At 61.2% G+C, this 16,002-nt stretch overlaps 1 protein-coding gene across 1 annotated transcript; it reads right to left on the bottom strand.

Moving 5' to 3' along the window:
• Positions 1 to 3,655: 3,655 nt before the first annotated feature.
• Positions 3,656 to 11,520, bottom strand: DUSP7 (dual specificity phosphatase 7). The gene is made up of 3 exons (XM_055557754.1): positions 10,196 to 11,520; positions 8,302 to 8,736; positions 3,656 to 5,646 (listed from the first exon to the last, which is right to left on the bottom strand). The coding sequence occupies exons 1-3, from the start codon at positions 10,710 to 10,712 to the stop codon at positions 5,339 to 5,341; spliced, it is 1,260 nt and encodes a 419-aa protein (XP_055413729.1). The 5' UTR covers positions 10,713 to 11,520; the 3' UTR covers positions 3,656 to 5,338.
• Positions 11,521 to 16,002: the final 4,482 nt, after the last annotated feature.

Below are 16,002 nucleotides of genomic sequence, written 5' to 3'. Positions count from 1 at the left end.
TTTAGACTCCACGTGTAGTGGGGTGGTAGAGCATTTGTCTTTCTCTGACTCCCTTCACTCAGCGTGCTATCCTCTGGGTTTGTCTGTGTGCCTGTGCGCGGCATGATTTCCTTCTTTTTCATGGCCGCGTGGTGTTCTGTGGTGTGTATGCCCCTCGTCGTCTTCACCCATCCATCTGTCAGTGGACATACCGGTCGTTTCCATGTCTTGACTAGTGAATAGTGCTGCTGTGAACATAGGCGTGTGTGTATCTGTTTGAATTATAGTTTTGCCCAGGTGTGTGCCCAGGAGTGGGACTGTTGGATCCTGCGGTAATTCTCTCTCTGTTTTCTGAGGAACCTCCTTACTGTTTTCCACAGTAGTTGCACCAACTTACATTCTAGGCGGTCTTTCTAGGGACAACCAGATCTTGCCAGCCCTGGGCTTAAAGCTCTTTAGGGGCTCCCCTGTCCTCTGGACCACATCCCTCCACTCTCCTCCTGGCCCTTCCAGCCCTGGAGAAGGGGCTGTGACTCCTCTTTGGCCTGCAGCAGGGGAGGAAGGGCCCTGGGACTGGAGAAGGAGGTATGGGTGTGGAGCGGGCAGATGGGGTTGCTCCAGATGCACAGAAGCCATGGGGGTAGGTGACGGAGCAGCCCCGGAAAGGGGACTGCCTGCCTGAGCAAAGTGGATCTGGCAGGGGCTGGCATCCCCTGTCGCCCGTCAGGGCTCATCTGGCCCATAGCCAGAGACGGTGGGGCTGAGGCCTCATCTTACCCCTGGGGAGTCGCTAATGATGGTCTGTAATGGCCTTGCCTGGGAAGGGATGACCTCACCAGCCACACCCTGGTGAGAGGAGGCTGGAGTCAGAGGCAGGCGGCTCCTTCATCACCCTGAGACCTGCTCGGGCTTGTCTTGTCTGAGAAATGAGGGGGCCGTGTGCACGCACGTGCTCGTGGATCTGGTCCTCCCCAGGGCCAGAGGGAGAAGGCTCCCAGCCCCTGGGTGAGAAGACGGGGGAGCAGGGCAGGCAGGCCTTGCTTCTGCTCAGCGTCTCTGGCTTCTGGTAAGGACTCAGCTGTGGGTCCCTGTGTTCCCGGCCACATCAGCGCTGATGTGGAGGGCCTGCCCGCTGCAGACACAGCGTCCGGGGGGCCAGCCTGCGTGTGCCGGGCGGTGGCGGCAGGTTCCAGCACAGTCTTGCCGCCTGCCCCCGCCCTGCCCCATTCACTGGGGATGACTGTGTTTGCACTCTGGGGAGCGGCCCTGGGGGAAGGGGAGTGGCCCCTCTCCTGAGGGCTGCCTCCCTCTGCCCCAGGCCCAGCGCAGGACCACCCGAGAGAGAGTTCATCCCTTTTGTGGTCTCCTTGTCACACCCGCTTCAAGGTGACTCCTCCACAGGTTACAAGTTCTTTCTTGTGTCCAGCCTTAGTCACTCCTGCTGTTGCGCCTGATTCATATATCGTAGGACAGTTGAGGCCCCATTATCCTGCCACCCAGCCTGACGTCACTGAGCTTCCCTCAGGCATGTTCCCACTCCTGGGCACATGTGCCCGGTCGGCACAGGAAACGGATGCTGGATGAATGTGCAAGTGAGGGAGTGAGTGGCTCAGTTCCTCCTGTGGAACGCTAAGTGGATGAGGGGGTCCTGGGGGCCCGGGCTGAGATGGGGACAGGAACGGGAACCCAAAGGGAGGCCAAAAAAAAGAGGGTCAGGAAGAGAGAGATGGACTGAGGGCACAGAGAGGGGGCCGGGCGTCCCTGAGCCCCGCTGGCGGCCGGACCTCAGCCAGAGATGCCTGGGATGGACGGCGCCCACGGGGCAGCCGGGACAGCACGGCCAAAACAGACTGGAATCGCAAGCGCTCAGAGTGAGGGACCATGACGCACGACCTGGGACCCAGCGTGGGGACAGGGTGTGGCCTAGGCCAAGGTCAGAGCAAGGACCCAGCCATGCCCTGTCCCTCCATCTCCATCTCAGCCAGGCAGGCAGTGAGGTGGGGGTTGCTGCAGATGAGGACAGAGGGTCAGAGAGGCCCCCAGGCCTAGGGTTGCGTAGGAGGCATCGCCCCTCAGCCCTTAGCTGGAGGACTGGCTCCGGAGGAGACTGCTGCTCCCCCCCCGCCACCCCCCCAGCCCTGTGCTTGGGCACGCCGGCACTGCCAGGCACTTACTCGGGCTGTCGAGGGCCCAGCCCCCAGCCCAGCACCCGCGGGCTTCCCCAGCCCAGGCGGAGGGCAGCGAGAGGGAACAAAGGTCCAGTCTCTGCCTGCTCAGGCCCCCACCCCCTTGCCTGCCCCTGGCACAGAAGGACCCAGGCCCAAGGGAGCCCACGAGCAAAAGCAGCCCCCGCCCCTTTGCCGACACTGTGAGAACCGCCTCCTCCCACTCCTCAGACCTGGTGTTCCCCAGTTCTAAAGATGGGAAGGCTGGGGACTTCCCCCTGGTGGTCTGGTGGCTGAGACCTCATTCTCCCAGTGCAGGGGGCCCGGGTTTCCTCCCTTCAGGGAACTAGATCTCCAGTCCCGAAACCAAGACCCAGCGCAGCCAAAGAAAGGAAGATGAGAAGGCTGACAGCCACACAGCTGGGGCTCGAACCACGAGGCCCTCACCATAGGCGAGTGAGGCCGGGACTGGACTGTTGGATGTAACTCATGGCGAGATGGGGCGGGACACAGGAGGGAGCCTGGATGGCCCCAAGGTGGGGGGTCCTAAGGAAGCAGCTGAATCAGTCACTCTTCCCGCTGTGCCCACCTACCTGCCACCTGGAGCCAGTCCAGTGCTGGTCACAGCAGAAGGGATAATGCCAGGGGGGCAGCAGAGACGGGGAGATGGGAGTCAGCAACCCAGACCCCCAGGTTCCCGACTGGGGCCAACTTGATCAGAGGTGAAGCCCCTGCAGGGGGGCTCCCAGTTTCCCATCTCTGATGTGGGGCTGTGGGCCCACTGGGGGCCTCGCTCCCCAGGCCATGGCCTTCCAATCCCTCCAGGTCCCTTCCGTGTCCCCTGCTCCCCCCAGGGTTGAGTCTGAAGCCTTCAGAGGGGCCCGTCTAGAGGGCTGCTGCTCAGCTGCCCTGGGGAAGCCAGCCATGGATCAGGCCCCCCTGGAGGCCCAGGTCAAGACCAGGAAATGAAGGTGAGGGGCTCATCATGCCTGAATGGGAACACACCAGGCATCGGGGTGTGTTGGCCCCACTGTACAGAGATGGATGCTGTGACTCAGGAGGGCCGAGGGACCTGGCTGCCGTGGGGCTGGCCCACTCACTGACCAGCATCAGGTCCTGCAGGTATCCTAGGGATGGTGTGGGGGACAGTGAGGTTGACAGACGCACAGCCCATGTCCCATCCCCGAGAGCAGCAAGAGGAAGGGCCAGGGCTGCGGGGGCCAGTCAGGACCTGGGGCGGCTGGGCGGTCTGGGCAGCGTCCGGGCGGGCAATGCTGGGTGTGTCTGGGCAAGCAGGGCTCAGCTGTGTGACCTTGGTGCACGGAACGTCTCCACGCCTCGCTCTCCTGTCACCCAGGGGGCCAAAGCCCCAGTGTCCCTGCCGACCCACACCCCAGCTGCTCCTCCCAGCTTTGGGCGCCTCTGACCAGTCCCAGTAAGTGCCCAGCAGGCCCCCGGATATGGCCATAGTGCTTCTCCTCATTGCCCTGGCCCTTATCAGACACCACTCGTTTTAAAGAAAAAATAATATTTATTTGCAATATAAACAAAGTCCCGTTCGGGAATATATATGTGTGTGTGTGTGTGTGTGTGTGTGTGTGTGTAGGGTCACAAATTTTCCTTCATAAGATCATAAAGCAAAACTGGCCACCCTTGTTGGCATACCCTCATGTACACAAATCTGATACGTTTTTCTGGGTTTTTCTTTTCAAAGGTAAAAAAGAGAGAAAGAGAACCATGTACACAGCATGGAAGCTTCTTGTCAATTTCTCAACTGTGGCAAGATTTTCACCTGCTGCCTTGAAGAATCCCTGAAAACCAGCCCTGTGAGGTAAGATGCATTGGGGCAGGGTTTCCGTGGCCTCGCTCACATGCCAAGTGCTGGCTCGCTCAGGGACCCCGGCCCTCCCCAGGCCCCCATGCAGCTCCACCACCCGGGAAAATGGAGCTTGGAGAAGGAACGGAACCGGAGGATACCAGAACCCGTGGCTCTGCTCTGTGGACAGCGGGCTTGGGTGGTGGGATGGACAGGCCTCACACCCCTTTCCCTGTCCACCCTTGCTGCCCCACCCCCCCACCCCCCGGGACTGAAATGGATGTGAGTTTCTTAATCCAAGGCATGGGCAAGGTGCGCACAGGGCCGGCTTCCACGGGTTGAGGGGCTGGGAGTGGCAGCTGGAACCCAAGCAACAACCAGGGTTGGGGAGGAGACCTGGGAGGCAGGGCTGCGCCCTCCACCTAAACTTCCCCAGCCACTGGGCCTGCTCCCTTAGCCAGAGAGAGAGAGAGAGAGAGAGACAGAAGTAGTGGATAAAAAGGGCCTGGGGCCCTCCTCGGGGCTGAGCCCAGAGGGTTAATGCTACTGCTTGGCAGTCCCCTGTGGCCTCCTCTTCTGCCTGGGGTGGTCTGCAGGGACTACCAGAGGGCAAGTGGGTGGGCAGAGAAGGCAAAGGTCACCCGTCCAGCCCACCACTCACAGCGGGCATCACAAGCAAATGCAGTGCCAGGTGGGCTCGGCCGAGGTGGGAGATACAGGCAGGCCTGGGAGACCCCTGCTGGGAGCAGCGAACCACCCCTTTAAGGGCCGCTGCAGAAACGGAGGCGTCACACATGTGCAAAATGCATTTGGTCAAGATCAACGTGGGGTTTGTCTTTTCCATTAAAACAGAAACAAAAACTCAAGAATTGCTTTTTGAAATAGGAAGAAAAACAAACTGATAACACCTCTCTCTCTCTCACTGGATCAAGAAAGGGATGAAATACTGGTTTATACAATCCACTGTTGCATGTAGCCTGAAAATAACACTTTCCATTACAAAAAAGAACAATCAAGCAGAGCTTCAACACGCTCTCTGCTCCAGGGAGCTTGGGTTTACCTGCCAAAAGTAAAAAGTAAACTCAGGTCCGTGGATGTGTCTTTTAAAAAAACAGCCAAACTGGCTGAGCCATCAGCAGAAAGGAGTGTCCTGGGACAAGGAGAGGCCCCGAGGGACTCCCAAAGCCATGTGTCTGATCGCCTTGGGCCCCTCCGGAAAGTCCTGCCGGTGGAGGCCTGGCTGTGGGACACTGAGGGGAGCTCACCTCGGCACAGGTGATGTCTGGGTTCCTCGGGCCAGAGGCAGCAGGCCTGGGCCCTGCCGGCGGGCCCTGTGGGGGCCCGGGAGGGGCTGGCCCGTCGCCCCATGCCCCCGGCCTCACGTGGACTCGAGCGTGTTGAGTGGGAACAGGTTGTGGTTGGTAGGTGTGGAGAAGTAGAGCTGCTCGCTGGGGGTGTGGTTGTCACACGGGCTGCTCAGCCCCAGCGTCCGCTCGAAGTCCAGCAGCTGCCCCATAAAGTTGAAGTTGGGTGAGATGTTGGACTTTTTCCTCTTGACAAAGTCGTAGGCGTCGTTGAGCGACAGGTTCATCTTCTGCATCAGGTAGGCCACTGTGACGGTCACCGAGCGGCTGATGCCCGCCAGGCAATGCACCAGGACCCCGCACTTCTTGGAGCGGGCCTCGTCTGCAATACACGGGCATGGGTCAGGCTGGTGCCTCCTCCAGGGAGCTCCCGCGGGTCGGGCACAGAGAGGGGCATGGCAAGGGACTGGTGCCGCCCGACTCTCAAGGGACTTGGTGAAGTCCCAGGCGGGTGGGACAGCAACTTGGGGTCAAGGTCAAGAGCATGAGCATGTAGGGGCTCTGCCACAGTCCAGCTGACATGCCTGCACCTCGGTTTCTGCTCTGTCGGACGGACCTGTTTACTCACAGGGCCAGTAGAGAGACCTGAGCCAAGGGAGGGCTCCGTGAGCCCTGTGCCTGCTGCCAGTCCTCCCGCTGCTGGAACTGTGTGCTAGTCACCTGCGTCCTCTTGGGTCATCTGCAGCATGGCTACCAAGGTTATCTTATCAATGAGACAGGCAGACACACGCAGTGACAAGGCCACACAAGGGTTCCTGCTAACACGCAGCACTCACCCCTGCTAGCCCACCTCCTGGGGCAGCTCCAGGGGTGCCCCGAGAGCCTCCTTGGGCCATGGTCGTCATGGAGGCCCTTCCACATGGGACCAGCGGGCAACGCTCAGCTCTGGACTGGGCCCAGCTAGTCCCTGGGGGCCTGAGTCCTGCTCCTGAATAGATGGGGGACCAGGGCCAAGCCTAGTTTCACCAGTGGAGCTTAAGTGGGGCCCACTTCCTAGACTGTTCCTCGGCCTGTGTGCCAGTGACACCTCCCAGCACAGCCACTCAAGTTCCGTCAGCTCTCCGCACACCCTCTCAGTGTGGCGCCAGGCTCCTGACACGCATTCGGAGTTCATATGCCGGCTGAGCCGCTGACCACCTCAGTCCTATGCTCTCCCCCCAAGACCCGAGGGCGGCTGCACCGCTGTGCCATGGCTGTGCTGAGGACAGAGATGGACGAGAGGCAGCCCTGAGGCCCCCGGGGTTCCCGCCTGAGCCCCGGGAGCCGGGCCTACTCTTGCAGGAGGTGCGGAGGTTCACAGACCGCTCCTCGGGGGCGCGCACTGTCTCGGGCCTGGCAGGACTTCCCTTTTCCCAATCCCACATGAGGATTCCCAGGGCTGAACATGCAGTAGGTGGTTCATCCAGACTCGGGGACCGACTGGGGGCAAGACCAGCAGGGGAAGAGACAGATGCCACAGATTCACGTGGAACACGTTGTCAGATCTTGAAATTTGGGGCAGGATAAGGGGGGTGGTGGAGAAAAGCCTCCAGTGGTGGTGATACATCAAGATAATGGGGAAGCCTGGTCCCCGAACCCAAACCCAGGTGATCCCAAGTAAAACCACTTCCTGCTGGCTTTATTTTTAGCTCTTTAAGGGGTGTGGCTGGGTCTTGGGGAGGCTGGTGCTTCATCCCCTCTCCGCCCCCACCCCCCCACCCCCAAGTCCTGTGGGATCTTTGAGCCTCACTTCCTTCTCTTGTCACACAGGGAGCACGGTCCCCCCCCACCTCTATATTCTGTTCTGTCCCCGTCCCCTGATGTAAAGGGGCCTTCAAGAGGGATAAAAGCACCTACAAATCAGGCTCAGCCCTGGAAAGGCGTGGGGGACCCCCTTCACCCCACACCTAGCTGCGGAGACCACGAGTGCTGAGGTGGCACCCATACCCTCTTGGGCACGTCCTCGGGGCAGAGCGGGGGAAGCTCCGGATAGCCCCTGACACAACCCCTCCCCCGCCCCAGCTTCCTTCCTTCCTCCCAGCCAGGCACCCAGTTTTGGTTCCCAGTAAGCGGATGAGGCGGGGAAGCCTCCCACTTCCTGTTATTAAAGCTAGCCCGGCCCAGCTGACACCGAAACGCCCTCCACTGGACACAGCGGCCAGCGGGAAAACGCTGCCCGGAGGCTGGGCAGAGCACAGGTCACCAGCCTCAGAGAGCCCAGGGCTTACATTCACCCCCTCATCCCGTATCCCTTTCCTGAATCCCGGGGATGGCCGAGCCAGGGACGGTGACCTGCCAACTGATAGCTTCCAGCTGGCCGCGGAGGAAGCGGGCAGGGAGGTCAGAGATAAGGAGCCCGAGTCAGCCGAGGCTGCGGATGCAGGGGCTCAGAGGGCACCGAGCCAGATGGCAGACACACTGATGTGGGGGAGGCCTTCCTCTGCCTCCCCTCACCGCCTGGATACCAAGCCAGCCCCACAGGCTGCTGGGAACATCTGAGGCCACCCCGAGGCTCTTTGGGTCAGCACGTCCCAAGAGCTGACAGGTTGGGGTAGGCCTCTGGCTCCAGACTACCCTTCAGCCCCCTCAGGTACACAGTAGAGCCCAAAGAGGCACCGTGACAGCCTGTCCTCAAGAAACATGTGCTGAGGTGTGACGCAAGGCAATTGAGACCCGTGGGAGGTCTGAGAGCTGGGACGTTTGAGCCTGCTAAGCTCCAAACAGCACAGCCAGAAAACCCAAGGTGTCTGGACAGCAGAGTCCACGCTGCTCCAGCAGCTGTGGAGAGCCCGCGGGTCTGGGGCCTGCTCCAGCCCCGAGGGCCTCAGTGACTCACAGTGGGCCCCGGTACACCCATTGGCACAGGCTGGCACACGCAGGGCTCCACACAAGCCTCGACAGGCGCAGAGGTACCCAAGCCAGGCATGGGCGACACCCAGAGCCCCACACATCTCGACACGCACGCTTGCCCCCCCTGCCTGAGCGCAGGAGCTCTTACCAATGAAGCTGATGGCCTCAGGGAAGAACTGGGAGAGGTTCTGGCTCCAGTGGTCAGAGATGGGGATCTGTTTGTAGGTGAACTCGCCCCCGTGCTCAAAGGCGTTGGGCAGGTTGGGCGTGACGTTGAGGATATACTTGATGCCGTACTTGCCGAGCACATCCAGGTTGGTGGAGTCCTTGGCGCAGCCGAGGTAGAGGTAGGGCAAGATCTGAACAGGGAAGGCTGGCTGGCTGGACGGCACCGGGCTGCCGTCTGACTCGGTGGCACTGCTGGGCAGCTCTCGGTCTGACTCCCCATCCGAGCAGTCAGAGCTGATGCGCAGACCCCCCAGGCCCAGCACCGAGGTGGGTGGTGAGCCGCTTGGCGAGGACGAGCTGTCCACGTTGGTCTCGCAGTGCTCCGAGTACTCTGTCTGGAACTTGTTGAAACCACCTGTGGCCCCGGGTGGGGGTAGGGGTGGACAGGGCCCGCGTGAGACCGACAGTGCCACTGGCCAGCGTCCCCAAACTGGGCTCCTCGCAGCAAGGACCACGCCACCACCAGTGGACAGCACAGGCAGTGCTGAGTGTTTACACATGGACCCTCTCTCCTGCTTTCTCCTCATCTGTCCTGTGGCCCACGCTGCAGATGGGGAAACTGAGACCCCAGGTGGTAAAGTAACATGCCTGCACACCATACCCTAACCCATAGGGCTTCAGGGCCCCAGCCACACCACTGACTTTAGGGCACTTGAGGACAGAATCCAGCCCATGCCTCTTCCACGGCTCCCCTGCATCAGGCACCCATGGGTGCTCAGTAATTGCTAAGCAGTAAAGGAAAGCAAACAACCCCATCTCAGGCCAATACCTCTGGGTTTGCAAACCCTCTTACAGAAGAGATCACAGGCCAGAGCTGCATCTGGGTCAGCTCAAGGCAGAGGGCCTGGGCCCTCGACTGGGAATCCGGTGCTTGCTCCCACTTCCCACCACTGCCAGGGAGGGTAGTGAAGGTATCGGCTGGTTCTGTCCCCCAGCAGGAGCAAGTTCATAAAAGGTGTCCCGGCTCCTTTTCCATAACCCACCTTAGAACTCAAGGTACCCCCACCCTGGCCTTGGACCCACAGAAGGGGAGGCTGCTGGGGGCTTTACAGGGACAAGAAATGGGGAGCGCGCTGCAGCTAAGCATGGGCCCTGCGCCCGAGGGTGCCGCAGGCCTCCTCTCCCCTCCCGTCTGCCCGCCCCGCTGCCAGCAAGAGGCCATTTTGGAATGTTAATTGGAAACACCGGCTGCAGTCACTCGCCTCCCAGGACTGCCTCCCCCTTCCACCACCTCTGGGGTGACTGGCTAAGGACTTGGGGGTCTCGGAAAACCAGAGCTGGGGCAAGGGACACTCCTTACAGCCCTGCCCCAAGCACTTCCAAGAGGTGGTGATTCCCCAGTGACAAGCCCCACACGGGGATGCCCGGAGTCCCCCAAACTCTCCCTCTGCCCTGGCAGGGGCGAGGGTGGTGATTAAAGGCTCCTGTCCTAACTCTGGCCTTCCAGGGACACCCATTCCAGGCTGGAGGAGCTGAACTGGTTCCCAGGAGGGGACCATCCCTCCTTTGCCGGGCTCCAGGGGAACCTGGGAGCTACCATGGCCCCAACAATGGGGAAAAAAGGAAAGCCCGAATGGGGAAAAGTTTGTTCAGCCCATTCAGATCATGCCCGGAAAGGGATGTAGAGGTGGCCACTGTACCAGCCTACACCCGCACAGCTTGGGCCGGGAGCCCTGGAGGGGAGGATGCGAGCGGGGGAGACGTGGCGCCGGCTGGACAGGCCGGGCACGGGGAGTGAAAGCCGCCTCCGTCGGGGGCATCCGGGAGCCACGGGAGAACCCCAATTCCAGACTGGGTCTCGCTGCCGCCCTTACCTTGGAGGTAGTAGGCCTGGCAGCCGTCGTCGCGCAGCTTTTGCAGGAGAAGGCCAAGCACCGAGGCGGGAGCGCCGGGCTCTGGCTGCCATTCGGCCGTGGCCTCATCGTAGAGCAGCACGGTGGCCGCCTTGCAGCGCGTAGCGAAACGCTCCTTGTCGGCGTGGTTGGGGATGATGGAGCGGATGGGCAGGTTGCCTTTGCGGAGGCGGCGCAGCATGAGGCCCGGGATGGCCAGGTTGATGGCCGTCTCGATGTGTGACGACTCGAAGAGCTCGTGGGGCCGGCAGTCGAGCAGCAGCAGGGACGCGCCGCCGCGCGCCTCCAGCTCCTCCTGCAGCCACTCGGCGCTCTTGCAGGGCATGGCCCCTGCGCCCGCCGCCGCGTCTGCCCCGGTGCCGGCGCCAGATCCAGATCCCGCACCGGGCTCCGACCCCGCCCCGGTGTCCCCAGCCGCCGACGCCCCCGAGGCCGACATGTGCGCCCGCGCTGGGGGGCCGCGGAGCTGGTTTTTCATGGGGAGCGCGGGCGGCCCGGGGCCGGGGCCGGGCAGCCCTGCCCTGGGACGGCGCCCCGGCCGCGCGGGCCCCAGCCGCGTCTCCGGGCGCCCGCCTCCCGCCGAGCTGCTCGCCCGCCGCCCCGGCCTCCCGGCCTCCGTCCCGCCCGGCCCTCCGCGCGCTCCGCGGCCTGACAGCCCCAATTAAACAGCGTCTCAGGCGGCCGCGCGCCCAGGCGTCCTCGGGGGGGCGGGGCCGCGCCGCGGCTCCCGAGCTTAAAGGCGCCGCGACTGCGGCGCCCCTCCCCACGGGGTCTGCGGGCACGCGAGCGGTCGGTCCCCTAAGCCCGGAGACCAGCCCCCTGGCCTTCGCTCGGCCTCAGCGCTGCCGCCCAGAACCCACTACAACTCTCCGAGGGGCCCGACCAAGACACTCCTGGGTCCCTATCCCGGAGCTCCCAGTTCTGTGCCTGTCCCAAGAGCTATCCTCGGGGGCGTCCCGCTCCAGGGATCCTCTCCCCTACATTCCCGCAGTCTCCCGGGGATGGAGCGGAGGAAAGGGGCGATCAAGCTGAGCCGAAGTCCTGTCGACTCCACTAATTCATGAACAACTCCCAGCGAGTTCAGCAAACGGGAACTGAACACCTACTCCGTGCCATTCCCTGTGCGCCTAGGTGGTCACCGTTTCAGGCGGCTGCACAGTCCCAAAGAGGGTTCTGCGTTTGGAGACCTGAGGGGTCGTCTCACTCCAGCAGGCCCGAGGGGGAAAGCAGAACTAGGCAGCTGCGAAGGTAGGAAGGCCCAGGGCCGTGCCACCCTCCTCGGGCTAGGTTGTAGAAATCCCCAAAAGGACCGGCCCTGGGAAGAGACAGCGGGACCTTTAAGAAAGCTTTACAAGCGGAGTGGTGACAGGCGCGGAGTGAAGCGCCACGTGACTTTTCCACTGGACGGGACGGGAGGGAGGGGGCCCCCTCTGTAATCTGCTCTCCTCCCACCTTTCCTAACTCACGAATCAACTTTAATGACAGGCGGGACGCACCACGCAGAGCGCCAATCGCTGCCGAAGGAGCGGGGCAGAGGGAAGGCGGGGCCCGCCAAAAGTTCCACCCAGCGCGGGCTGGGCGGGGCCTCAGCGGCACTGGCTGCGGGTGGCAGGCTAGCTGGCTCGGCGGAGGAGGTGAATGGAGCCGCAGGTAGCCCTGGAACAAAGCGGCTCCACTAGCGCGGCGCGCGTGCGCGGGGCCTGCCGCGTTTTCCCTACGGAGTCAGGGCTGTGTGCGCTGGGGAGGGAGTCCCTGGCTGATGCTGCAGTCCGTCCGGTCCGTTCCCTGCCCGGCAGAGTGCGCCCACCTCCTTGGGGCTTACCCCCTCCCACTCTGCCCGAGGCTAGGCGGCTCCCCGCCACCCTGCCTCTACATCCAGTGGGGAATTAGGGTCAGAGATGAATGGCGGTGGTGCCTGAGATTTGCCAGAGTGCGTGCCTCTGGAACCTGCAGGATTTGAGCTTTCCGACCAGGTAGAGGAGCGGCCCTGCGGCATTCCCCGCTACCCATCTCCCCACTAACGCCCTTTTGTCCTCGCGGAGGAGAGTTTACCAGAAGGTTTCATCCCAACTGCAGGGCTGTGTCGCAGAGGAGCAGGGATCTCTTCCACGGTTACACTTCCGGAAGGACCAGAGTATTGCAGTTATAGATGGTCTTATCACCCGAGATGCTAGGCCCAGGGAAGTGATAGGAAAAGCAGGTCTCTGGCTTCCCACGCAGGCTTGTCTTAGGGTTGCTGGGCAGCACCTTCTTGCCTGGGGATGCGGAACGCGTGGAAAGGGCTCACCGAGCCTGAGAGGCTCAGGTGCTCACTCTGCTCTGCTACTTGCTGATAAATTGTGGTTCTCACCTCTCTGGGCCTCAGGTCTCCCCATGTGGGAGGGTGCTGGGCCCGACAGCACCCAAACAGTCCATCCCAACTCTGTCAGCCGGAGAAGGCAGTAGTCCAGGTGCTGGTCGGCAGGGACAGCACGCAAACAGAGAGTCCTGGGATTGACTCCTCTGTGCTTCCAATGAAGGGGCAACAGGTGCCACCCCTTTGTCAGGGAACTAAGATCCCACATGCTGGGCTGTGCAGCCAAGTAATAGACAAAAAAGAGAGGTCTGAGCAGACACCCATGGGAGAGGACCTCCTTGCCAACGAGGCATTCCTCAGTGGGCTTGTTGGGGGCCTGTTGGAGTGTGGACTACAGCAGTGTTCTCATTAGTGGGGGCCCAACGGAGAGGGGACTCTCTGTGCCCCTCCCAGAAGAGGGAAAGAGCCCCACCTTCCCATAATTCGCTTGTGATGGCTTCCTATTCTCCTTCCCACTCCGGACTCCTCTCGGACAGCCACCCTGGAGGAGAGGCCTGTGAGGATGCGGGGAACTGGGAAGACTCCCTGGGGGTGGGGGCTTCCTCCTGTAGTACAGGACAAGGGACAGCATGAGGAGGGAGGGGGTGACAGTGGCAGAAAATCAGCCTGGCCACCTGACGTGCAGCATGGTCCCGGGCCCAGTCACCCTGGCTGGAGAAGAGCCCAAAGCCTTGGTTCCTGAGTGGAAGCCCTGCCTCCGGCCTTCAACAGCTGGACACAATGCATGAAGTGATCCCAGCAGGGCTGCCCCTGAGTGTTGGGGGAAGGGGCGTGGACAGACACAGAACCATCTGATATACATACACAGCTCAGAGCCTGACAGGAACTTGGTTAGGGTCCGACAGCAGACTCCAGAGCTGCCCCTGCCCAGGGCCTTGCTCTGCAACTGTGAGCCTCTCAAGGATCCTGGAAGAGGGGACTGGGTGGCCTGGGATCAAAGGCATTCCTCCTCTTCAGGAATGTGGCTTTTCCTGCCCTTCCAGGTTCAGATCCTTCCTCACCTGCAGCCCCTGGAAGAGATGCCCCACTCACTAGGGTCTCCTCAAAGGGCAGGGCGGGTCCCTGGCGGTGAGTTGGGAGCTGTGGGTGGGTGTGGAGTTGTCTGTGGAATGGACCCCTCTCCCACATGCCTCAGGCCTCTGCACACACTTTCCTCAGCCTGGACAGTTTTTGCACTCTTTGTCCATCTTCTAGAAGAATATCCCAGCTTCTAGACTCTCTAGGCAGGTGATGCCAGGAGCCTGTCCCCATCTTTGCTCTGGACTCTTATCACAGTCATAGTCACAGCCCACCCCCCCTGTATGTCCAGTGGCCTGTCTCCCTTCCCCACGTCACTCCTCCTGCCACCTCTGCCTCATCCCTCGTCCCTTAGTTGCCAGGCCTGAACCCAATAGACACGTTTGGAGCCATCCGCCCTGTCTGCACACATTCAGCCCCAGAACCACATGGTGGAGGGGCCTTCCCAGGGGGCAAGGCTTGGTTGTGACAGCGGGAGCTCTGATATGAACTGAATAGAACTGGTGTGCACCACCCCAGCTGCCCCCCACCCCATGTCCATGTGGCATGGTGACCCGGGAACGGTGTCACCAAGCATAAGCATCTTGGAAGCGAGTCTCCCTCTCCCCACTGGTGCCCCTGGATTTCTTAGAGGTGAGCCACCATGTTTTTAATGGCACGGGCAGGAGCGAGGAGGATTGTCCGTTCCTGGCCCTCACATCCCAGCACAGATTTGAGGTGAGCTCCTGCTTGCTTCCATGAGGGCAGATTTTCCCACTGTGAGAGCTGAGCAGAGGCAGGGGCTGGGCACCCAGTCCAGGGTGCCTGCTCTGGTGACAGAGCCCGTCTCTACCCAGGACCACTCCACAGGCTGGAGGAGATGTGCCATCCAGAGCCCTGCCTAAGACCCAGACTAGTGGTCTCTCTGCTTGCCCCTGAACCTTGGGACAGCGTCTCCACATACCTTGGTGAGGTGCCTGTCTGGCTTGCAGTCAGAACAGCTAGCGTCTAAGCCAGGACAGGAGTGGACTGTGAAAGGCCTGGCAACTCTCCTGTTCCGGATCGAACTCCTGGCTGTACACATCTGTGTGCGTGCACATACACGAACACACACTCTTAAGGACACAATACAGGCACACACACACACATCTATGTGTTCACACATACATGCTCATAGGCACAGATGTGTGTGCAGAAAGACACAGAACACCAATCCCTGGTGTCCAGTGCTCGGGACAAGGATTTGATCCCTGGTGGGGGAACTAAGATTCTACATACCATGGAGCAACTAAGCCTGTGAGCCACAACTACGGAGCCCACATGCTCTGGAGCCCACGTGCCACAACTGAGACCTGACATAGCCAAAAATAACATAATTTTTTAAAAATATACAAATACAGTTAACTGGTTGGGGTTGAGCCAGACCCTTAGGTAAGGCATTCCCTTCCTAGGCCTTGGTTTCCTCATCTGTAAGATGGACAGCCAAGCCCTGCTTTGCTCACCGCATGGGGGAACCTGGGGTGGTACAGGGCCAAGGAGGTGAGCCCTGCACTGGCGTGAGGGCAACGGTACAGCCGTTGTGCTGGGACCAGGCCTGCTGGATGTCGGCCCCAGGGCAGCCAGCCGTGAGCAGGGCTTGAAATGCTCACTTGCCCAGGCTGACCAGCCCGGCGGACCCTCCTCCTTGAGGGGAACCCCAGGCCTGAGGGCCTGAGAGAGCTTGGAACAGAGGGCAGGTGGGGTCATGGCAAAGGCCTGGCTGGGCCCAGGTCTCTGGGTGACTCATGGGGGACTCTGGTGATGCAAGGAGGCTCACACAGGGGAGGTCTCAGAGGCAGGATACCCAGCCCTGTTGTACCCCAACTCCTCCAAGCTCAACCGCCCATAAGTAGGTAGAGAGTAGAGATGCTGGGCCCTGCAGGGGAGGAAGTGTGTGGAGGCAGGGATGCTTTGTCTGGGGCACTGAGTAGGAAGCAGGAGGAGGTCAGGGTGAAGCGAGCTGGTCCAGCTAGGAATTGGGAATTCAGCAAATAGGTTTTGTCTCCCTTGACTACCATAGGTAATCAACTGGTTTTGAGGCCTGAGGATGGTGCAGCAAGTGCTGTGATTGACTAGTAATGCCTGCCCGGGAAGAATCGTGGCCAAGCAGCTGACCCTCAGGCTGACCCTCTGGGCTGGTGTGTGGCCAGGAAAGCCACACTCTCAAATGAGTAGCCCTGGCCGAGGGCCTGCAGTTGCTGCTGGGTGGGCAGCTGGGAGAGAGAAGATGACATCCGTCTAGTCTCCCTCTGAGGTTCCCACACTCCCTTGTCCAGGGCAGGTTCTCAAAAAATGAGCCCGCATGGGAGGGGAGCCTCCCCACCTCTGCCTTCTCCAGGCTCCTTGGGGAGTTACCAGAGCTCTGCCCTGGCTTCCA

The sequence above is a fragment of the Bubalus kerabau genome, chromosome 20 (genome assembly GCF_029407905.1).
Source record: "Bubalus kerabau isolate K-KA32 ecotype Philippines breed swamp buffalo chromosome 20, PCC_UOA_SB_1v2, whole genome shotgun sequence".
Lineage (NCBI taxonomy): Eukaryota > Metazoa > Chordata > Mammalia > Artiodactyla > Bovidae > Bubalus > Bubalus kerabau.
The sequence above is the reverse complement of the archived record's forward strand: the minus strand, read 5'-3'. Positions and strand labels throughout refer to the sequence as shown.